Source organism: Lagenorhynchus albirostris, chromosome 15 (genome assembly GCF_949774975.1).
Source record: "Lagenorhynchus albirostris chromosome 15, mLagAlb1.1, whole genome shotgun sequence".
In the NCBI taxonomy this organism is placed as follows: Eukaryota; Metazoa; Chordata; class Mammalia; order Artiodactyla; family Delphinidae; genus Lagenorhynchus; species Lagenorhynchus albirostris.
In genome coordinates, this window is record NC_083109.1 from 81,721,038 (window position 1) to 81,744,626 (window position 23,589).

At 45.6% G+C, this 23,589-nt stretch overlaps 1 protein-coding gene across 4 annotated transcripts; it reads left to right on the top strand.

The window, feature by feature from the left end:
- The first annotated feature begins 5,408 nt into the window (after nucleotides 1–5,408).
- ZNF789 (zinc finger protein 789) lies at nucleotides 5,409–16,765 on the top strand. 4 transcript variants are annotated; one of them, XM_060123505.1, is made up of 5 exons: nucleotides 5,409–5,615; nucleotides 7,766–7,843; nucleotides 11,739–11,865; nucleotides 14,431–14,544; nucleotides 15,647–16,765. In XM_060123505.1, the coding sequence occupies exons 2-5, from the start codon at nucleotides 7,775–7,777 to the stop codon at nucleotides 16,657–16,659; spliced, it is 1,323 nt and encodes a 440-aa protein (XP_059979488.1). In that variant the 5' UTR covers nucleotides 5,409–5,615; nucleotides 7,766–7,774; the 3' UTR covers nucleotides 16,660–16,765. The 4 variants fall into 4 exon arrangements, with proteins under 4 accessions (XP_059979488.1, XP_059979491.1, XP_059979490.1 ...); XM_060123507.1 differs by having other exon boundaries at nucleotides 5,420–5,473; XM_060123506.1 differs by lacking the exon at nucleotides 5,409–5,615 and adding an exon at nucleotides 5,675–5,690.
- Nucleotides 16,766–23,589: the final 6,824 nt, after the last annotated feature.

Sequence of the window (23,589 nt, forward strand, 5' to 3'; positions counted from 1 at the left end):
AATAGAGAGGAAGTGTTGGGAATTGGTGGTAAAGTCTGGGAGCAGTGTAGACTCTGTGAAATAGAATCCAAATTGACCAAGATGGGGACAAGAGAGACCAAGACTTATCTCTGTGTCCTTGAGGCTTACTTTGCCCAGAATCAAGATCTGTTTGGCTCCTGTTAGTGAAAATTGGCCTTTGGCCAAGTACCAGGTTTGTACAAGCACCATCCTGTGGACCATGGCAGTTTTTGTGGGGTCTTTTCTATCTAAAATCTTGCTTCTTCTTAGTCAAATACCTGCTTTCTTCATGTTTTCTCACTGTAAATTAAGAAGTATGTATAGCTGACCAGCACAGTTTTTCACCAGGGAAAATTTGAAATCACAATGGCCACTTTCAGGGAACTTGACGTGAACAAGGTTGTTCATTTGAGAAGCGTCTTAAACAAAAAGGGGAGAAACTCTCACGAGAGTTTTTGTCTGTCTGAAAGAGACCATTTTGCTTAATGCGGGACACATACCATCCTTTGTCATTTCTGTATTTTAGGGTTTAATAGGTGCTGGCATCTTAATTGTATGGCTGTTTATCTAAAGCTGGTTCTGAGGGTTTTTTTCCCATTTTCCATCTCATTTTCCCTTTAGGGAAAATTTTAAAGATTAATTGACAAGGGAAAACCAGATTGTCACTTTGTACACTCTAAAAATACTATTCTAGATAGTCAAAAATAACTAAAAGAAAGGAAAGGTATTAATATATTTCTTTTGCTTTAAGAAAATTTATATTTTTCTGATTACTAGTGAGAGTGAACTTTTTAAAATAAATTTATATATTTATGGCTGCACTGGGTCTTCGTTGCTGGGCGCGGGCTTTTCATTAGTTGCAGCGAGGGGGGCTACTCTTTGTTGCAGTGCGCGGGCTCCCCATTGCAGGGGCTTCTCCTGCTGTGGAGCACGGGCTCTAGGCGTGTGGGCTTCAGTAGATGTGGCACGCAAGCTCAGTAGTTGTGGCTCACGGGCTCTAGAGCGCAGGCTCAGTAGTTGTGGTGCACGGGCTTAGTTGCTCTGTGGCATGTGGGATCTTCCCAGACCAGGGCTCTAACCTGTGTCCCCTGCATTGGCAGGCGGATTCTTAACCACTGCGCCACCAGGGAAGTCCTGAGAGTGAACACTTTTATATGTGTATGACCCATTTGCATTTTGTATGAATTATTAGTTCATATCCTTTTTCTATTTTTAATCTTTTTCTTATTAATGTGTATGAGCTCCCTCTTTAGAATAGATCTTAATCTCTTGCCTACTAAATATTGTGCAAACATTTTCTTTATTTTAACTGAAGTACAGTTGATTTACAATGTTGTGTTAGTTTCAGGTGTACAGCAAAGTGATTCAGTTTATATATATGTGTGTGTGTATGTGTGTATGTGTGTGTGTGTATATATACACACATTCGTTTTTCAGATTCTTTTCCCTTATAGGTTATTACAAAATATTGAGTATAGTTCCCTGTGCTATACAGTAGGTTCTTGTTGTTTACCAGTTTTATATATAGTAGGGTGTATATGTTAATCCCCAACTCCTAATTTATTCCTCCCTCCCTTTCCCCTTTGGTAACCATAAGTGTGTTTTCTATGTCTATGTGTTTATTTCTGTTTTGTATATAAGTTCATTTATATCATTTTTAGATTCTACATATAAGCGTTATCGTATGATATTTACCTTTCTCTGGCTTACTTCACTTAGTATGATAATCTCTAGATCCATCCATGTTGCTGCAAATGGCATTATTTCATTCTTTTTTATGGCTGAGTAGTAATCCATTGTCTATATGTACCACATCTTCTTTATCTATTCATCTGTCTATGGACATTTAGGTTGGCTGTCTTGGCTGTTGTAAATAGTGCTTGTGCAAACATTTTCTTGATGTCTATTTTAACTTTTTTTATCTTACTTTTCCCATAGAGAAGTCTTACATTTTTATATTGTGAACTATGTCAATCTTTTCCTTTGTGACTTTGGGGTTTTGTGTCATAATAGGAAGGACCAAATGTACTAGTCAGAGGAGGCTAAAGTGCTAACATAGATAGGCCCAACATGTAATGGCCCAAACAAAATAGAAGTTTTCTGTATTCAAATGCAGTCATTCAGGGACCCAGACTGACACTAGCTCTGTCATCTTCAACATATGGTTTTCAAAGTCACTCTGGCCATGGAGAAATGTTCGTGGAAGGTTTTATGGGCTAGAACTGTGAGATGCATACAAACTTCTGCTTACCTTCCTTTGGAGAGAACTTAATCATAGGACCACATTTAACTGCAAGGGAGGCTGAGAAATGTAATAAAGCTGGATACATGAAAGAAGGGAGAATGCGTTAGAGAAATCTAGCATTCTCTGCCACAGTTCTTCCCATCTGTCCCATGCATGAAATAGGTTTACTTCTTCCCCAAGAGAGAACCCAGAGTCCAGTCTAATTCCTACATTCGGCACAAAGTCCAGGATCTCTGGATGATGGACAGTCGTCTCCGGCAGGTCTGGATGGGATTCCTTTGGGTCCAACAAACTATGAACTAAAAAACAGGTTATCTGCTCCCCTTTCCTTACCCCTAGCACATACTCGATTTACAACAGTGGAACAGGGACAGAATAACTGCAATTAAAAACTCCCATTCTTAAAGGATGAGAGGGCTTTCCTGGTGGTGCAAGTTTAGGAGTCCGCCTGCCAGTGCAGGGGACATAGGTTCATACCCTAGCCCGGGAAGATCCCACATGCCGCGGAGCAACCAAGCCCATGCGCCACAGCTACTGAGCTTGCGCTCTAGAGCCCGTGAGCCACAACTACTGAAGCCCGCGCGCCTAGAGCCCGTGCTCTGCAACAAGAGAAGCCACGACAATGAGAAGCCCCAAACTTCGAGTGCACTCGTATTAAAAGAAACACACATTAAAACTATACTGAAAAAAAAAAAAAAACTATACTGAGTTTCCTCTTCTGGCCGTGATGCAGTTTCTAGGACTGGACTGACTTATTGGACTTACTGTAAAAACTATCAAACTAAACAGAATATATGAAAAAATGTTCTCAGACCTTGGACAACAGGCAGGGCAGACCCGTGATCCCTGGGCAAAAGGAAATACATCAGGTGAGGCCTATATGGCCCTGACTTTCTAACTGGAGGCCCCAGTGCAGGGGAGGAGGCACCCAAACAGACCACAGCAGGCTCTCAGATGAGGACACAGAGATTTGAGTTCAAGGAGGCAGAGGGAGCTAGGATTTGGGTAGCAGAAGCCTAGAAAGCCAGAAGCTGCACAGAGAAAAAGCTCTAGAAATCTCCATAACGGGTCCTCCTGAGTTTGTTCCTGGCAGAATCAAGCCAGGCAAAGAACAAGTAGGAAGCTGTAAGCTGAGTAATTCCCAGAGCTCACACAGAGCTAGGAGACGTTCATGTCCTGGCCAGCTATAATGGAATCCTCACTGAACACCTGAGGCAGCCAGTAGAGATCCTACAAGGATAATGCCTTAATAAAAGGACTGAACCAGGCCTGGAGTACTTCAAGATTAGCTCAAGCTTTCAAGCCAAGATCACACTCTTCCAGGCGGTGATACACCCATACAAAGCTTCAAAATAAGCCTTGAAAGAATCCAGGTGATATAAAAGTACTTTGAACTGTTGGCCAGGGGGAAATTTTTTATTATGGTAAAATACATGTAAAATGAAATTTACTGGGCTTCCCTGATGGCGCAGTGGTTGAGAGTCCGCCTGCCGATGCAGGAGACACGGGTTCGTGTCCTGGTCCGGGAGGATCCCACATGCCGTGGAGCGGCTGGGCCCGTGAGCCATGGCCGCTGAGCCTGTGCGTCCGGAGCCTGTGCTCCGCAATGGGAGAGGCCACAGCAGTGAGAGGCCCACGTACGCAAAAAATAAATAAATAAATAAATAAATGGAACTTGTAGAGATTTTAAAAAGCACCAATATCTGAAAGGATCAGCAAGCTTAAAGAGTAGCAATAGGAACTATTGCTTATAAGACTTAGAATTATTGATCTCCTCTCCATAGTGGTCTTTATCTAATAAACACTGGGAGACTGCAAAATTCCTCTCTTCCTTGTCCAATGTTCTAGTATAGCTCTTTAGCATTCTATTCCATGCAGCTTCAGATATCAGTAAATATTTTGATAGGGAAACTATCCCTGAGTTTGAGGCCCCCAGGTCTCCAATGTCGTCAACTTAGCACAGCATGATTGTCAAAAGCTCAACTGTGTGAGCATTTTTCTGTCTGAGTTCAGCAGCTTTTTGCCTGGACCAAGCCTTAAGTGCTTTGAGTAACATTTAAATGTGTAATATTTAAAATCTAACAGTGCCTGGCACATTCTAGGCACTCAATAAACATTAATCGAATTAATGAATTTCATTGTATTTCCTGATTTTTTGAATTCTCCTATGGAAGTTCAAACTGCTACAACACTGAGTCAATGAATGTCTGTATTCATCTAAAGATGTTTGGAAAACTGAAGGTTTTCACTCTAATACTTGAGGAACATTTACTGTGCCAGGCATTGTTTTAAGCACTTCACATATATTAACTCATTTAATACTCATAACTCTATGAAATTCATAGTACTGGTATCCTCATTTTACATCTATGGAAAATAAGGTACAGAGGAGCTAAGTAATTTGTCCTAGGTCAAACAACTAGTATGATACTGGAGATATATATATATGTATATCCCGTGGAAATCCGGACTTAAACGGAGATTTCACACAATACCTCAGAAGGCTTTTTTTTTTTTAATCTGCAGTCTCTCTTACTTCTTTACTAAACATATGGAATCATATAAAAGATTAATTAGTCCTACTATCATTTACAATTAATTGTCACTAAGTCCTCTGTTGCTTTAAATAACAGCATTCATGTCACAGAAAAGTAAACAATTCTGAATAACATAATTTCAGATAAGTATCTATTTTTATGTTTTTATCTTAATAACATATATGTGTATTATAATTCATTATACTAACATATTTTTTTTGCCTGGTAGGGCTGTGTCCAGGGTCGGCTCTCTAAAAAGTTGGTCACTCTATATTAGACTACCAGGAGAAGCTTTTAAAAATACCCAACTGCACGAGGGCTCACTCCTAGAGATTTTGCTACAATCGGTGCGAAGGGGAAGGACTTGGTATTAGCATTTTTAAAGCCCCTAGCCTCCAGACCTCCAGGGTAGGCTGGAACGGGCTGGGGCGGGGCCTGGAAGTCACGTGGCCTAGTCAACGCCCTCTGCGGCAGTTGATTGGCTCCGGCCAGGAGCGGAGGTTGCGAGAGACATGAGCGCCCCGCCCCCTTACTCGCACACTCCCCCCACCCCCGCCCCTACCCTTACCCTCTATCAGAGAGTTGCGAAGCCTCCGCCGTTCCTAGAAGGTACTCGGGTGGGGACGCTCTGCTCGGCGTGCGCCAGTGATCCGGCTGACAGGCTCAGGGACCTTTAGCGTCGCGCCTTCAGGTGCGGTTTAGCTGAGAGGCTCGGACCTGATTCCGGGTCCAGCCCAGCACCTCGAGAGGGGATCCCAGCCCCCATGGCAGCCGCAGGTGCATCCTGAGGACTTCCTGGAGGAGGCGACGCGGCTGGAGTCGGAGGCCGCGAGGTTTGGGGAGAAAGGAGCTAGTGTGATGGGAGGATTGGGTGCCGCGGGGAAGCCTCAGTGGCCCCGCCATAGAAGGTGTGAGGGCTGGAGAGACACCCCCTCCCCCCCCGTATCCTTCCCCCCCATCCCACCCCGATCTTCAGGGCACTGTATTGTTATAGATTAACAAATTGGATTATGGGTACTGACTTCCAAATGCACAACGCTCACAGAAGATAATCTAGTTTAGATAATGAAAGGGTTGAGGTCCCTTCCCCTGATCAGGACCGTCTGGGGGGTGCCTTCTTGCTTAAGAGGCAGGAGCGCTTAGGAGCAGTGTTTTTAGGGAACGTGAACGGTGTGTGAGGGACTTTCTTAAAGATGTACTTACATAAAGCAAGGTTCGCCGGTAGCCAGAGAAGCACAATTAAAAAATGAAGATCCTCCGTATCCCATCATTTGTGTATTCCCTGAGAGAAGCAACACCGAATTTACTATATTTAAAAAGAAGCAAAGCGGAGGCCACAGTTTGGGTATGTCCCCTGGCCAAACACCCATAGCTGCGGAACCAAAACTTAAAAGCTGTCCTAGTTTCCCCCAAATGCTGGCTCTGTCCTTAACGGAAACAAGCTTTCTTCATGTCAGGGTGACCTTGCAGCTTCCTAGCCAATCAGCTACAAACAAGTAAACTTGTCCGGTGCTACTCTTCTAAAAGGAATGTCAGTTTCTAGTAACCAGTCCCAATAGAAAACAATGTACTTCCTCATTCATGTGTATGGGAGGAAAATAATTTTCTCTCTACCCTTCTGAGTACTTAGTTGAGACCCCCGCAATAAAAGATGAAAATAAACAAGTTTCTTAACATGTATACCTCATGTAAACGTGGGAGATACCCAAGGAAAAATGACTAACCCCTGAGATGGCATAGAATTCAGGCCTAAATACTATCTTCATAGGGAAAGCGGAGGGAGGTTCTATTCCTGGAAGAGGCTGAAATGGCAGTTAGGTTAAGGATTAAGTGTTGGTTTGCTGACATGGGGCTTAGCATGAGTGAGTCCACATAGCTTTCAGGATCTTAGTTCCCCAACTAGGGTTGGAACCCAGGCCCCGGCAGTGAAAGCCCCGAGTCCTAACCACTGGACTGCCAGGAAGTTCCCCTGTTGCTTCTTTTTTAAGTCCCGCAGCTCAGTATTCCAAAGTGGTATATTTTGGGGTGGCTTATTCTGCCACCTCTTCACAGGCTTTATAAACTGATTGGTAACTGCTGAGAGCCCAAGACTTTCAGTTTTGAAGTCTCCTTGTTCACAGTTTGGGTTTTGCTCCTTAAAATGTTCCTATCAAGTAAAGTCTTCTGAATTTTCTTTTGACCACAATTAGCTCTTTGTATATCATATGTAGCCTAAAATCTCTAACTGCCCTAAAATCATTTTTACACTATCTGAGCTGATTCTGTGTGATGTAGAAATACATGAAGACCACCCAAAAGAGAACAAGCAAAGGCTCTTCATTCCCTTCATGGCCAAGGGAGTTGGCCACCATCACGTGCGTGTGGCAGAGACTCAAAGGCAAGCAGGGGAAGTTTTATAGTGGAAAAGAGGGAAGACTCAAATATGCTGAGTTTGGAGCTGATTGGCTTGGAAAAACTGGAGGCAGGTTAAATAAAAGAAGCGGAACATCCTACGTGATTGGGTACGGGAGCATATTCGGCTTTTCCTCTCGGCCCTAGATGGAGGACAGGGGTACATATCAGAGACAAGCTGGCACTTGGAGACCAAGTCCTGATGTAGGGCCTATTGCTGCATTGCTTGTGGTTTGGGTTCCAGGCGGGTTGCTGCAGGTTGCAGGTCAGAGTTCTGTTTTTTCCTACAGTCTGGTCCCTTGGCGTATTGGGTCTCTCAACGAGGTGCTGCTGAATATACTCTAGGGAGGAGGTGAGGGCAGAGCCACAGGTTTCCTTGGATAAAGAATTGGAAATTGATTTAGCTTCAGAAATTCCTAACGAGAGTATTCTAGCAGTTGCTTTCATTTTATCACATATTCCAACACCAAACACAGTGACTTTGTGCTAGCTGAGGTTCGTTGGCCCCATTGGAATTCCCTGTCCTGGGCTGCCTGGTGAGAGAGCTTCAAATCGGGGCTGGCCTTACGTGTGCTCTTTTCCTCTCCTTCAGCTCAGCCTGATGGCCAGGAGGCTGCACCACCTCAGAGGCCAAGCCATGGAAGCCGTGTTCCTGCCAGTCCTGTGGAAGGTGAGCAGGGTTGCTCCTCCCCTACCTTGGTGTAGCCTCACCGCCGGGCATTGGCGTTCACGTGGCTTTAACTCCTCTGTTCAGGTCGAGCCATCTTTATCAGCTGGGGGTTTTTCCTTCTTGGAAGGTAGGATGTAAAGAGCTTGAACTTTGGGGCCAGACGGGTTCAAATCCAGGCTCTGTTTTAGATGTGTTACCTGATCTCTCACGGTTTCCTTATCTGGAAAATGGGATAATGATAGTAGCTGTCGCAGAGTTGCGAGGATTCAATGAAACGGGGCACGTGGCATATCGGCAGGGTATCTAGTGACATGTGGAGCGCTCTGTAAGTTTTAGCTGTTGTCACCACAGTTGCTCCTTGTTTCTGTCAGTGAGCATTACTGTGTACCTACTGTATACCAGATAGTACTGCCTTTGTGCTGGGAGAGAAGCTCTCGCCTAAGGCGCTTACAAGCCATTTGGAGAGGGAGCTGTGGAAACAAACTCCCACAACACAGGATAAATTCTGATCTGTTGGCATCAAAGGGACACTGGAAGCTTAGTTACTGAACTCGTAACATGATGGAGGGTGAGTGTGAGAGGCTGAGTAGAAAAGTGAGGAGACACGTGAGGAACCCTCGCGACCATTTGGAAAGAACAGTCTTGGACGGGAGGGAGGCAAGAGGGAGTTGGAGGGGCAGCGCTTTGACCCGTTAGCCCAGCGTGTCCGCATTTGCTGAGGGATCACAGAGCTCTGCCTGCCCTTCTGGTGGCATCTCCCGCCTTCCCTGACGGCCAGAGGACCCGCCCGCAGAGATGTGGACTCCCTTCTGTCCCCCGGCCTGTGTACATCCTGTTCTCCCTGTCCACAGGCAACCCACCTCTGCATATGCTGAGACTCAGCGCAAAAATCCTCCCTGTGAAATCTCTCTGAGGTCCTGCATTAACCCCATGACTCTCCCTTGTGTTCCCACGTGGGCGGAGGGCTGGGCTCAGAAGGACAGCTGCAGAAGAGCCACTGGGTGGGTGTGGGGTGACTGGAGGTGAGCGTGTAGGGTCTTCTTTACAGAAAAGGCCCAGTAAGGGAAGGAGAGGGCGGAAGCGAGAGGGAGCAAGGCGCCAGGAGCATCTTTGTAAAGGCAGGAGAGGCGGCAGCATCCTGCGGGCTACGGGCAGGAGTGATAGTCTGGGAAGGAACGCGGCTGTGTTGCTCTGCTTCATGACGCCTCACTTCTGACCGTTCTGACACCAGCTGGGTGCCCGCAATTTAACTCATTCTGACACTGTCACCCTGGAGTTAGCATCGGACCCACAGGGTAAGGGCTCAGTCCCCGCAAGACCGCCCCCCACCCCGAACTCAGACGCCAGTCACAAGTGCGGGCTGTCACCTGTGCTTCTGACCCACCGGCTCTAAATTGGGTTCCCACGACCCACTCCGCGGATGCCATTGATCTGGTAGAGTGGCTCACGGAACTCTGAAAACGGTTTACTGAGCAGGTCCTGGTTCACGTAAAAGGCTACAACTCAGGATCAGCCCGATGGAAGAGAGGCACAGGGCAGGGGGAGTGGGGGAGGGATGCAGGGCTTTCCTCTCCAGGCAGACACTCCCCAGCACCTCCGTTTCTGCGTTTTTATGGGGGTTCATTAGTGGGCGTGATGGGTCGAGTCACTGACCTTTGGTGACTGACTGAACCCCAGCCTCTCCCCTCCCCGCAGGTGCTAGGGGTGAAGGTTCTAACCCTCTCATCACATGCTTGTTCCCCTGACATCCAGCCCCATCCTTAGGGGTTTTCCGCATTAACATGAACTCAGGTGTGGGTGAGGGATTTGTTATGAGTAACAAGACATTCCCCTCACCTGTATGGCCCTGGAGCTATTTCAGAAACCGAGGACAAAAGCCCAAATATTAAAAGATGCTCCTCTGCTCTTATCCCTTAGGAAAATCCAAGGGTTTTTAGGAGCTCTGTGCCAGAAGTAGGGAGCAAGACCAAATATATATTTCTTATTTAAATCACAGTATCACAAGGGGGAAAAGGGCAAACACAGGAGAGTCCTGGTCATTGGATTAAGACCCTGGAGGAGACAGGAGAGAATGGAATCGGCCCGAGGAGGAAGGGTCACCAGGAGGGAGAAGGGGGGTGGTGAGGCCCGATGCAGGGGATGCCTGGGAGCCGGTGGGGAGGCGGGAGGAGGTGAGGGCCGTGTGCCCCGGGGGCTGCTTTCTGGGAAGTGACTGGCAGTGCCTCCTGAGAGGAGGGGGTGGGGCGAGCCCTGTCCTCACAGCCCCCGTCGCCCCCCGTGGACCCCTGCATCGTCACCGTGTTGATTTCTCCCGCTTCCCCACTGGACCCTTCACTCCCTGAAGCGGGGCTGGGGCTCCGTGGGTCGCACAGGCTGTGCACTTAGCAGCTCTGGGGGCCCCGTTGTCACAGCTGCCGTGTGAACAGTGTCCCCTAGAGTCGAGCAGTGCGCAGCCCGAGGGGCTGGTCCTGTGGGCCCGGCAGGAGCTGTCACCTCTGTGCATTTACTGTCACTGGCGTGTGGCACGCAGGCCGGCGACTTCCTGGTGCTCAGTAAATGCTTCCTGAAGGAGCGGGAGTGATAAAGGGGAAGAAGACCCCTGGTGAGGACCTTGAGGGCGAGAACTGTGGAGCCACACGAAGGGCCCAGCTAGGAAACCCCACGCACACAGATGACTCTGGGGCTTTGAACCGTTGTATCCCAGCGCCTGGGAGCCTCCACGCAGGTGCAGAGAAGGCAGCGGGCAGGTGGGGCAGGTGAGGGCGTCTGCGGGCAGCTCTGGGGACGGAGGATATTCAGGATCGGGGGAGGGGGCTTGAGACCCTAACCCTGGGCCAGGTGTGGGCAGGAGGAAAGAAAGGCCTGTCGTTTGCGAGACTCAGGGTCTGTCTGCAGAGGGGAGCGGCGTGAAGCATCTCGGGTGGGGCTGGTGTTCCTATTGTTGAAGCCCTTCCGCACGAACACCCCCTGAACCACGGCGAGTGTGGGGGGCAGACCAGGCGTCTTGGCCCCCGGGAGCTGGATACACAGTTGCAGATGGAAACTTCTGCCGTGGGCACGGTGCTCAGCGGTCTGTTTGGCCCGTGGAGACACTCTCCACCGTTCCCCACTTTGTCTGTGCCCTGGGAGGCTGGCCTTTATATTCTCCATCCACGGGCTCCCTTGCTCTTGCTTCGGGTTGGCTTCTGGCAGGGGGATGGGGTGGGGACCAGAGGCCTGGAGGGGATCGCTGTTGGGGGTTTATCCCTCAGTCCCTCCTTGCTAGGCTGCCCCCCGCTCCGGTCTTGCTTCTCCAACAACTTTCTGGATCCCAGTGTCCCCTCCCGTCCTCCCCCTTCACACCTAGTGGGTAGCGGTGCCCACGACAGCCAGCCCCACGAGCTCCAGCTCGCCTGGTTGGTCCCCATTAGCCTGTCCATCCCTATGTCCCATTAGCCAGTCCATCCCTGTGTCCCATTAGCCTGTCCGTCCCTGTTTCCCATTAGTCTGTCCGTCCCTGTTTCCCATTAGTCTGTCCGTCCCTGTGTCCCATTAGCCTGTCCATCCCTGTGTGAATGGCCCGCACGCTGCCCCATCCTCTGTGACGTCATGGGAATGAGCCATCTATTTCCTGAGAGATCCGGGCAGAAGAAATACAGGATGTGGAAGGTAGGGTTGTACAGAGCAGGGTCGGCAAACTCACCTGGAGCCAGGAGTAGTTCTATTGGGTCACAGTCACACCCGTTTGCTCTCCTGTTGTCTGTGCTGTGTCTGTGCTACCAGAGCAGAGATGAGTGACTGCAGCAGAGATCAAACGGCCAGAGAAGCCTCAAATACTGACCATCTGTAATAATAAAACTGTAGCTCACAAAGTTATTGTAAGAATTGCAGCTGCAGTTAGTCGCTGTGTTTCCAGGGGTTGCTGTCCTTTGAGGACGTGGCTCTGTACTTCACCAGGGAAGAGTGGGACACACTGGACTGGGCTCAGAAGGACCTCTACAGAGACGTGATGCTGGACAACTACAGAAACGTGCTCTCCTTGGGTAATGAGTCAGCTTAACATTTCACTTTGAGTGTCTGCACATCTCCTCAGTCTCTTATCTGCAATTCCAGAAGCAGAAAAAGCTCTGAAAACCAGACGTTTTTTCGTAACTCATTTGGCTATAAGACCCAACCTGAAGTCATCAGGTGGTTAAATCTGATTTTTATTGTACAGGAAGCTATTTATCATCCTTTTTCTCATTTGGTCTTTATATATATATATATATGGCATCAGAAATATCAGTGTGTTTAAGGTTTCAGCTCCAACCCCTGTTGGGGGTGGTGCATAAGAGAAAATATACCCACCAAGGCACCTTTCTGAAATCTGGAAAAATTCTGAGTCATGAAACACATCTGGCCTCAAAGTTTTCAAATGAGGGATTGTGGACAATTAATAGTTCCCTTTTGTTTTAGAGTTCAGGGACGATGAGCCCATTCCCCACCCCGACCTGAATCCTCCACACCTGTTAAGACTCCTAGGCGCTGACAAGACTGTGGCCGCTGCAGATTCCAAGTCTAGCATCTTGCTCCCTTGAAGAGTCTTTTTCTTCCTTCTGTCTGAAAATGGTTTCCCTCCTTGTTTACAACATCACTGGGTGCCCAGGAAATGATTCTTCACTGACTTCACTTCTGAAGCTTCACAGCTTCCATCTTCCCAGGAGCCTGCCTTTGTGTTACTCCGATGCAGAGTCTCCCTAGGGTGGGAGGTTCCTGGATGACTTTTTCTTTCTGGGGAGTGCTGGCTCCCTTGCAGACACTCTTGGCACAGAGTCTTGACCGCCTCTTGTGAGACTGTCCACCCAGCACTGGATGTTTTACTGTTTACTTTTGTTCTAAAAGCATTCCAAGAGCATACTTGAATATATGGAAGATAGAGGAAAGCATAAGCGGAAGGGGAAAACATTCAGGGCTAACACTGTTAATATTCTGGAACATTTCCTTCCTGTTTTTTTTTTCCTGTGCTGTTTTTTTTTAAAAAAAAGCTATCTGAGCATAGTCTATGTATAATTCTGTAATCCCTTTAAAATTTAACATTATAGTGTCAGCATTTTCCCTGTTATTAAAAACCCTCATAAAGCAGAAAATTAAAATCATCTGCCTGCCCACTGCCCAGCATTAACCCTGTTAACATTTTGGTTTACTTTTATGTATACAGACAGCCCTATTTATGATGGTTCAGCTTAAGATGTTTTCAACTTTACAATGGTGTGAAAGCAATACACATTCAGTGGAAAGCGCACTTCGAATTTTTATCTTTTCCTCGGGTAGCGATATGCAGGACCGTTCTCTCTGGTGACGCTGGGCTCAGAGCCGCAGCTCCCACACAGCTATGTGATCATGTCGTCACAAGGGCAGCCAACCAGTACACTTGAAACCATTCTGTTTCTCACTTTCAGTACAGTATTCAGTAAGTTATAACAGCTTTTCACCACTTTATAATAAAGTAGGTTTTGTGTTAGATCATCTTGCCCAACTGTGGCGTAATATAAGTGTTCTTTGCGTGTTTAAGGTCGGTGAGGCTAAGCTATGACGTTCGGGAGGTTAGGTGTAATAAATGCATTTCTGACTTAGCATATTTTCAGTTTAGATTGGGTTTACCAGGAAGTTACCCTTTTGTAAGTAGAGGAAGATCTGTACACACACACACGCACAGACACACACATAGTTTTTAAAAACAAAATTTGGATCATAATTTACATGAGTTTTGTATTCTGCTTTAAAATATCTAGGGAGCATTTTCCTATTTTAAGAAACATTCTTTGAAAAATGTATCAGATGCACTGGGGGGAAAAGAAATATTCTTTTTTTTTTAATATGAAACTTCTTTCATTTTTTTTTAATGTATTTTATTTTTTTCTTTATTTTGGCTGTATTGGGTCTTCGTTGCTGCGTGCAGGCTTTCTTTAGTTGTGGCGAGCAGGGGCTACTCTTGCGGTGCGTGGGCTTCTCGTTGCAGTGGCTTCTCTAGTTGTGGACCACAGGCTCTAGGTGCGCAGGCTTCAGTAGTTGTGGCTCGCGGGCTCTAGAGCACAGGCTCGGTAGTTGTGGCTCACGGGTTTAGTTGCTCTGCGGCATGTGGGACCTTCCCGGACCGGGGCTCGAACCCGTGTCCCCTGCATTGGCAGGCAGATTCTTAACCACTGCGCCACCAAGGAAGCCCAAAAGAAATATTCTTTGAATACATGGATTTTCAGTATCTGCCTAATACTTTTGCCTTTGTTGTATTCATGTGCTACACTTTAACCATTCCCCTATTGACATTTAGTTTATTTCCAGTTTGCACTGTTTGTTAGAACTCTGCTGAACATCTCTGGTTCATTAACCTTTGTCCTAATTTTCCTTAGGCTATATTTCTAAGAGTGAAATTACCACATCCCAGAGTGTGAATATTGTTCAGGCTTTCAATAAAGATTGCACCAAGTCCTCTCCTCACCAGCCCTGTTCACTACTGTCCTGATCTCTGCTTGTCACTGTCCCCCCACCGCTTAGACCCCAAGGGGTAAAATGAGCTCTGGGACATCTGCTGCTCACTAACCAGCACATCCCATTTACTTCCCCACGAGTAGGAGCTCAGTTTCCCAAACCTGAGGTGATCTGTCAGCTGGAGCAGTGGGAAGAGCCGTGGATCCTGGATCTACCAAGAGCTGGGACTAGGAAGGCTTCCGGTAGTGCTTGCCCAGGTGGGTGAGGAGAAGACCCGGCCCTGTGGGGGTCACGCAGAGGGAGGGACCCCATTCACCAGGCCCCTCCTGTGCCGATAGGAGCCGGGTGTCTGGTGTCTCTCCTGCTTATTGTCCCTTCTGCCCCCTGCAGGTGGTGGGTATGGTCATCAGCCCCATTCCCAGGTGAAGAAACTAAGGGACTGCGATGTCTGTCACACGGCTAGTAGGTTGATAGTTGGGATTTGACATCAAGTCTGCAAAGCTCATCCTCTTTCTACTGCAGTTCAAGTGCTTCTCTGAAGCAGCCGGTCTGGTGTTTTCTGACAGCTCTCGTGCCATCCTAGATACTCCTTTTTTCTACCCTCATCACTTACCCTTTCTCTATACTTGCTCTTGTTCCCTTGCTCTCATTTTGTTTTCCAAATTCTCTCGGTGTTTACTGATGTTCCTTTTTCCTACGTACTGTGTCCTGATTGCTGCTTCTGTCCTTTTTCGCATCCCTCCCTCCACGGTTTCACAGCCTCAGCACGTTGACATTTTAGGCTGTTTAATTCTTCGCGGTGAGGGCTGTGCTGGGCCTCGTAGGATGTTTAGCAGCATCCTTGGCCTCCGCCCACTAGGTTCCAGCAACACCATCCCTGGTTGAAAACCCACTGCTCTAGTCCATTGGTTTTGTACTTATTTCTCTCTGTTTCCTTTTCTATTCTATCTTACACACTTTCTCCATTTTTAAGAAGTTGTTTCTCCCAGAATTATTAAAAACATGCTTATCTAGAAAGTACAAAATGCTACCTCTCTCCTAGTTATGTGACACTGCTGGTACTGAGAGTAAGTTGTTATCCCACTAATGGTGATGGATTTATTCAATTCTCACATTCTCTGACATATACTCTTGTGCACATTTTAGCTGGTTAGCTGATGTCAAGAGCTCTTTCTGATATGAAAGCTGTGGGTCCTATGGAAGGAAATCAGAATACTGGCCTCTGTAGTATGATGGTTTAACTAGGTGAGCACTTCTTAGCCTCGTTTGAGTCTCGTATCACAAACTTCCTGATTTCTTTCCTTTTTTTTCCTTCTATGGCTGTCAGGTCATTTATATACTTTCTTTTTTTTTGGCTAGGTCCTGAAGCCAGATTCAAGATGAAAGAGCTAACTCCAAAGCAGAACATTTCTGAAGATTTAGAGTCATGTAAGATGTCACTGGTAAAGCAGAAAATGGCCAGGAAACCCTTAGAAAAGTTACTTGAATGTAACGAATTTGTGGACATTTACCGACTTTCACTCCCTACTATTGGTGATGAATGCTGTAAGGACTTCCTTCAAAACCTTAACCTTATTCAAGATCGGAAAGCTCAGGCAAGGACAAAGCAGGGCAAATATGATGAGTATGCAAAACCCTTCCATCAGAGATCACTGCTTTTGAGGCATAAGCGAATTCTTACAAATGCGAAATCTTATGAATGCAGCGAATGTGGAAGAGCCTTCCAGCGTCAGGCAAATTTTGTTCGACATCAAAGAATTCACAGTTCAGAGGATCCCTTTGAGTGCGACATATGTGGGCAGGCCTTCAAACAGAAGTCTGCTCTGATTGTCCACAAACAGTGTCACTCACAAAAAAAGCCATATGAATGTCATGACTGTGGAAAGTGTTTCCGTCAGATGGCGTATCTTGTTGAACATAGGAGGATCCATACCAAAGAAAAACCCTATAAATGTAGCGAATGTGAAAGAACATTTAGTCAGAATTCAACCCTTATTCGACATCAGTTAATCCACAGTGGAGAGAAACCCCATAAATGCATTGAATGTGGAAAAGCCTTTGGCCGGCATTCAACCCTTATGAGCCATCGACAAATTCACAATAAACAGAACACTCATAAATGCAGTGAATGTGGTGAATCCTTTGGTCGGAATGTAGATCTCATTCAGCATCAAAGAATCCATACCAAGGAGGAATTCTTTGAATGTAGCGAATGTGGGAAAACTTTTAGTTTTAAGGCAAATCTTCATCGACATGAGGTCATTCATACTGGAGAGAGACCCTACAGATGTGACAAATGTGGAAAATCTTTCAGTTGGCGCACAAGCTTTATTAAGCATCAGGGTACTCACAGAGAGCAGATACCTATGTGATAGTAACCAGAAAAGCTACCATTTAAAGACCAGAACTTAACCACTCTTGCAAATATGTGTAACTCAATTGTTTTATGAAAATTAATAAACAGGAACTGAAATGGTTTTTCTGTGGGGACCCTCTCTTCGTAGCTAACCTTCTTGCTACAGTCAAGAATTACTTAATAGAGGACTTCCCTGGCGGTCCAGTGATTAGGACTCTGCACTTCCAACACAGGGGGCATGGGCTCGGTCCCTGGTCAGGGAAGTAAGATCCCACATGCTCTGCAGCACAGCCAAAAAACAAAACAATAAAACTGGATTTAAATTAAAAAAAAAAAAGTTACTTAATAGAAATGTCATAGGTTGTTGTGTCCAGTCTCCCTGGGTCCCTTTACCTTCATTTCCCCGAGTTAAGTCAAGGCAGATGGAAGGCATAGAAGTTTTACTCTGTGGTCCCCCAGGCTGGAGACCATCTTCTGGATCGTGAACGATTTAAGAATGCCTTTCTTGGTTTCATAATGAAAAATCACCTGAGATTATATAGACGTTTTAAAAATAAAGTAAGGGCTACCCACTAGTACTACTGAGATATTAAGAATTACCGAAATTTACCCAGAAACTAAAATTAGTGTGCTACTAGGTTCTACTGAGAGTTCAAAGTCAATGTTCAGAGCAGATGCTGTTACTGCCCTGGCCCCCCTGCCCCCGGCCTTGCCCCTGCCGTGTGCTTCATCCGACTTGCACCATCTGTGTCTCCTGGGCTGCGGGCTTTTTCGAAAATCACGAAAGACCACTGCTCTGGGGGCAGCCCTCAACCAGGCTTGATGGGATTTTGACGAATACCAGGTCTCCCTCTCCCCTAGGATGGAACATCTGTGAAGCATGTGTTTCACACTGTTCTCAGAGTCTTCCCATGGGATGACGCACATTCACTCTCCGTGGCAGCTGCTTTATTAGCTGTCTGCCCTTCTCTGTGTCCCTTCTAACTCCCCTACCAGTATTTCAACACCTCTTCTCCTCACGAGTAAACTGCTGCTGTTAGACCCTCTCATGTTAATCAAATCTCTTGATTTGATTATTTTCTTGCCCTTACCAGTTCCATGATTTCTTACCCAGCACATAAAAACAAAGTTCTATTGGGAATGATAAGAAAGCAAGTGGCACCCCATAAAATAAAGGAAACTTCAGCTTTGCAGCAGGAAAATAATGAGTGTTAGATTATATACTGGGTTCGGTACCAGTACTTGTGTACCAAGCGGCAGGAACTGGCTGGAAGGAAAGGCTGCCAAACTCTTATTTCCCCGAACAAAATTAAGAAGTCGAGGCCTCTGACGAGAGGAAATAAGCCAATGAGAGAGAATTCTTGCTCACAAGCACCTCTGGAGTTGGGGACCTGTGAGAGCAGATCCAGGCTTGAGTACACAGTCTGGCTCAGACTACTGAATCTACTTTGTGTAGATGATGTACTTTGTGTAGATGATGCTTCCAGCTTCCCAGAAAGAGAGGGTACAGCTAAGGATCCAGAGGTAACATGGAAATGCCTACCTTCAGCCACATCTGTCCCAAGGAGGAGAAAAGAGCTACACTCTTCAATATGGCAGCCACTGGCCATATGAGCCTATTTAAATTAAAATTTTAAAAAGTTAAAAAACTTCCTCAAATCAAAAGCCACATTTCAAGATCAGCACAATTATAGAACACTCCCATCATCCCAGGCTTGTTGGACAGCACTGCTGGAGAAACCCTAAGGACTTCTTATGGAGGAACAAGGGAGCTTGTATTTGGTGCCACTTCCTTCTCTACGACTAAATTAAATGGCCTTCCTTTCCCTTTATAAATGGCCCCTATAAAATGTTTTATTTGCTGAAAATATTTTTTTCAGTAGAATTCCTGGGACACAAAGGAGGGGAGGGGTGGGGCTGGTCTGGAAGACTTGCTGAACTAATTTCCCTTGGGAGAAAGGGGTCCCCAGCTCAAGAGTGCCGGCGTGCAGGGCAGGCTTCCTGCCTTCCGCAGAGGCTAGACGGTCACCAGGCCAGGAGCACAGATCAGCAATGTCATCGTCAGTGTATGGTCATGTTTGTCAATATTTAGCAGTAGGGCAGGAGCTCCAAACTAGCCCTCCAGGGAAGGTAATGGAGAAGAAACGCTCAAGTTTTGGCTTTTCTATTTAGCTAAGGGGCTGGACCCACTGTCCTCCATGCCTGGCCACACAGGGGAATCATTAGCTCATACTGCAAAGGTCAGAAGAGTCTAGAATACTCCACTGGACTAGAAAAGGTGCACCTTTTTTTGACAAGACCAGTGAAGCTTTTTACACCATATTTAAATCAAGGTGAAAAATAAATAATACAAATGTTATTTCCTTCTTTAGCTAATAATGCTAAACTATAAATGAAAAAACAGACTGTGTTAAAATTCAAATGACTAAAAATAAGATATAAAAATTGTTCAGTGCTTTCATTTTCTCCTCTTTTTACACACTTGGATTACAGTTCACTAAAATGTCACATAACATGGTCATATGACTAGTATGCAGCTCACACCTTTGACAACACCTGTGTCGGTCTAGATCTTATTCCAAGTTCACACTCAACTGTAGCTTTTATCCAGGTGGCTTCTCTTTCTGCCAACATTTCTTAGCTGGTAGAAATGAGGAGGGGAAGCATAAAGGAAAATACTACATGAAATTCTACATTTTAGAATAAAATAGTAATAGATGACTTCCTGTCAAAATATACATTTTCAGGTAAGTTCTTAGATTTTTTTCAAGTAAATGTATGGTCAGTTATTTGTGTCATTATCACAAATGGATACTTCCCCCACTTCCATTTCCAAGTGCATATTGCCAATATAAATGACTCAGTAGTGATACTGTTATTCTGAAATAATTTCCAAATTGCAAAAATAATACAGAGAATCCTTTACACCATCTACCCACATTTACCAAATTTAACATTCTTCCAAGTCTCTCTCGGGAACTAATTTACAGCAGTTTGAATAAACTGGATCTATTTATATACAGAAACATAAATCAATCTTAAAACGGCAAATCAAGTTCCAATATGACAGAATATAATATGTCTGCATGAAATTTTAAATCCTGCAACACTACATATATTGTTTATGGATACAAGATCTTGTGGTATAAAATGGGGAAAAGAAGGACACAATTTCAGTATAGTTATTCCTTCTGATGAGGGAAAGGAATGGGAGTCTTTACAGTACATATTATTTTATTTCTTAAAATGATATGAGGGATTTCCCTGGTGGTGCAGTGGATAAGACTCTGCACTCCCAATGCAGGGGGTACGGGTTCGATACCTAGTCAGGGAACTAGATCCCACACGCATGCCACAACTAAGAGTTCACATGCCACAACTAAGGAGCCCGTGTGCTGCAACTAAGGAGCTGGCAAGCCGCAACTAAGAAGCCCGTGAGCCACAACTAAGGAGCCTGCCTGCCACAACTAAGACCCAGTGCAACCAAATAAATAAATATATGTATATATATTTTTAAAAAAGATATGAAGCAAATATGTTAAGAATTGATTAAACTGGTGCATATGTGAATGTTCTTTAAAATCAATCTCTATTGTCTATACTTGTCTGTATGTTAGCAATATTTTACAGTAAACTTGTCCATGTTTCTTGTGAAATAATATCATAATTCAAAAGTATCTGAGGATATATGACAGTAAATGATAATGAAAAGAACACCCATGCATCCTCATACTAGGTAAGAAATAGATCATTTTCAGAATCACAAAAGCCTCTTATATTCTGTCCAATCTCCTCTCCCTCCCTCTTCACCAAAGGTTAACAAATATTCTGAGTTTTATGTTAATCATTCCCTTGTATTATGTAGACGTACCACCTATCTATTTATGTCTGGATGATGTATTACTTAGTTCTGCTTTTTCAGAACTTTACATACATGGAGTCATACTCTTTCACTGCACATGTGTTTTGAGAATCATGCATCTTTCTGTGTAGCTGTGGTTCAACCACATTCACTGACAATAAGTATCCCACTGCAGGAATACAGCACAATTTATGAATCTATCCTTTTGTTGATGGGTTTTCAGGATGTTTCCAGTCTGGGGCTTTTATAAAGCAGCATGTCAACATGCCTCTTGGTTCCCTGTGAAAAAACCTAGAAATAAGATATATACATGTTCAACTTTAAGAAGTATGGCCAGGGACTTCCCTGGCGTTCCAGTGGTTAAGACTCCACGCTTCCAATGCAGGGGGCACAGGTTCGTTCCTTGGTTGGGGAACTAAGATCCCACATGCCATGTGGCATGGCTAAAAAAAAAGTATGGCGAACTGTTTTCCCTAATAAATGTAACAACTTACACACTCAACAGCAGATCAGAGTTTCCACTCTTCTATATCTTTATCGGTACTTGATACTGACGGATTTTGAAAGATTTGATAATCTTTTGTGAAATCGTATCCAATTGTGGTTTAATGTGCTTTTCTCTTATTACTAATGTAGTTGAGCATCTTTTCATCTTCCTGGGCTGTGCTTCCCATTTTGTTTGTCTTTTCCTGATATAGTGTAGTTGACTTTATCAATTTTCTACAGTTAGTAATTTTTGAGTCTTGTTGTAGATTGCTACCAGTTTATCAAAAATTTGTTTTTCTCCTTCCTAGACACACAGCTAGACTACACTTTGCAGCTTGTATTGTTAAATGCAGCTAGGTGACCGAGTTCTAACCAATGGACTATAGTGAAGATGATGTGTGCCACTTCTTGGCTTGGCCCATAAAGCCCTGTCACACGTCCGTGTTCTCTTCTCCCAGTTGACTAGGTTAGAAAATCCCCAAGGAGGTCTCGGAAGCCACGTCTGAAGATGCCAGGGCTGCCATCAGATTGACTGCTCAGAGGAGAGCCTTCCTGTCAGTCATGTATATCTGCCTTACACTGTTATAGGAGTAAAAAGTAAACTTACAGGGGCTTCCCTGGTGGTCCAGCGGTAAAGAATCCACCTTCCAACGCAGGGGACGCAGGTTCAAGCCCTGGTTGGGGAACTAAGATCCCACATGCCACGGGGCAACTAAGCCCATGCCACAGCGAAACAGCCCGCGTGCCACAAACTACAGAGCCCATGCGCCCTGGAGACCTTGCGCCACAGCTAGAGAGAAGCCCGCACTACAATGAAAGATCCCACATGCCTCAACAAAGACCCCACATGCCGCAACTAAGACCCGATGCAGCCCCCAAAATAAAATAAATAAAATAAATAAATATTTTAAAAATTCATTAAAAAAAGAAAAACTGCTATTGTGTTTGAGCAGCTAGACCTTTGTAGGTCTATTTGTTAGAGCTGTTATCATTAAACTGACTTAATACATGTTTAAGATATTCTTCATTAAATCTGAGGTTAGAACAATACCTCCTGCATTTTCTTTTCCAGAAGAATTGAAGAATTTCAACAAAGAACTGGATGGATTATTGGGCTGTAACCAAAAGCTAAGCGATATAGTCTGGCAGTGGGGCTCAGACAATTAAAAATCATTAAAATGGGGGGCCCAATTATGATAAGCCCTTTGCTCACCAAAAAGAATCCAGCGTGGGTTCTGAAGGGGACAGGATGCCAAGACAGATGTTCTAGTCCAATCATTCAAAGTGGCAATGCAATCTCTGCTCACCAAGATGAATAGCCACGGAGGCCCCCAAGCCATGCTGTGATCATCCAATGATCCTACATCCACTGTGACACCTGCTGGGGCAATACCGCTTACCGCAGACTGTTCAGAATCCTGCCAGAAGATAAGCTTGTGAGAAGCAAGGGCTCAACCGCTCCACCTCGGCTGACTGCACCGCACCTGCCTGGTAGACAGCCCCACCCCGAACCCTCGCTAGGAACAGATGCTTGTTACACTGCTGGGGTTACTGGAAGGGCACAGACCCTGCCCCTGCAGTTCCTACCCCAGAGGCCCCAGGAGCTTCCCTTTTACCTCTGTGCCATTGTCCTGGAGACTGAAGTTCCAAGCAGGAACTAGGACCTTCCAGAATAGAGCTCAGAAATTTTATAAACAAAGATGAGCTAAGACAATAGATTTAAATGACTTTATAACTCCTCTCCCAGTTCCCATCAGGTGTTCTATCACTTTTTAACAAAAACCTAGATTTACCATTTTGCAAGGCGCTGTGCTAGGTGCTATGGGAAAACACAGATAGTGACAAGATAGTTCCCAACTGTTCTGGGCTGAATTGTGTGCCCCTCGCAAAACCCATGCACTGGAAGCCCTAACCCCCAGTGTGGCTGTATTTGGAGACAGAGCACTTAAGGAGGTGATTAAGGTTAAATAAGGTCATAAGGGTGGGGTCCTCAAGGACAGGAATGGTGTCCTTATAAGAAGAGGAAAGAGACACCAGGAGTGCACAGGCACAGAGGAAAGTCCACAGTGAGAAGTCAGCCGTAGGCAAGCCCAGGAGAGGGCTCAGAGAAACCGACCCTGTGGACACCTCAGAAAACGCTAGTGTCTTGGTTTTGTCTCCAATTCCTTTCCTAATCGATCTCATCACTTAGGTTAAGTCAAAGCACAAAGCAGGGCTGGAAGTGAGTGAGGGAAACGCGGGAGTGGGCCATCTCCCCACATCCTGCCGGGGGTAGTAACTACGCATCTCTTGTCCCCTACGCTACCCGCAGCCGGAAACTCTGAGTCGCGGGGCTGGTGCGGAAGCGAAAAACCTGCGGACGATACAACCACCTGTAGCACAAATAGAACGAGTTCCGGAAAGCCTACCGGAACCCCGTCACGGTTCCGCCCCCCCGGAACTCCACCCCTTTTGGTGTTCTCTAGGAATCCAGGAGGTCTCGCTGTCTCGGTGGTTCCTCTATAAATCTAGGGAATTTAACCTCCTCCTCAGTTGACGAAAAAGACCAAGATTTAGCGGCATGTCCTCACTATTGGGAAAGAAGTAAGGAATTGATGG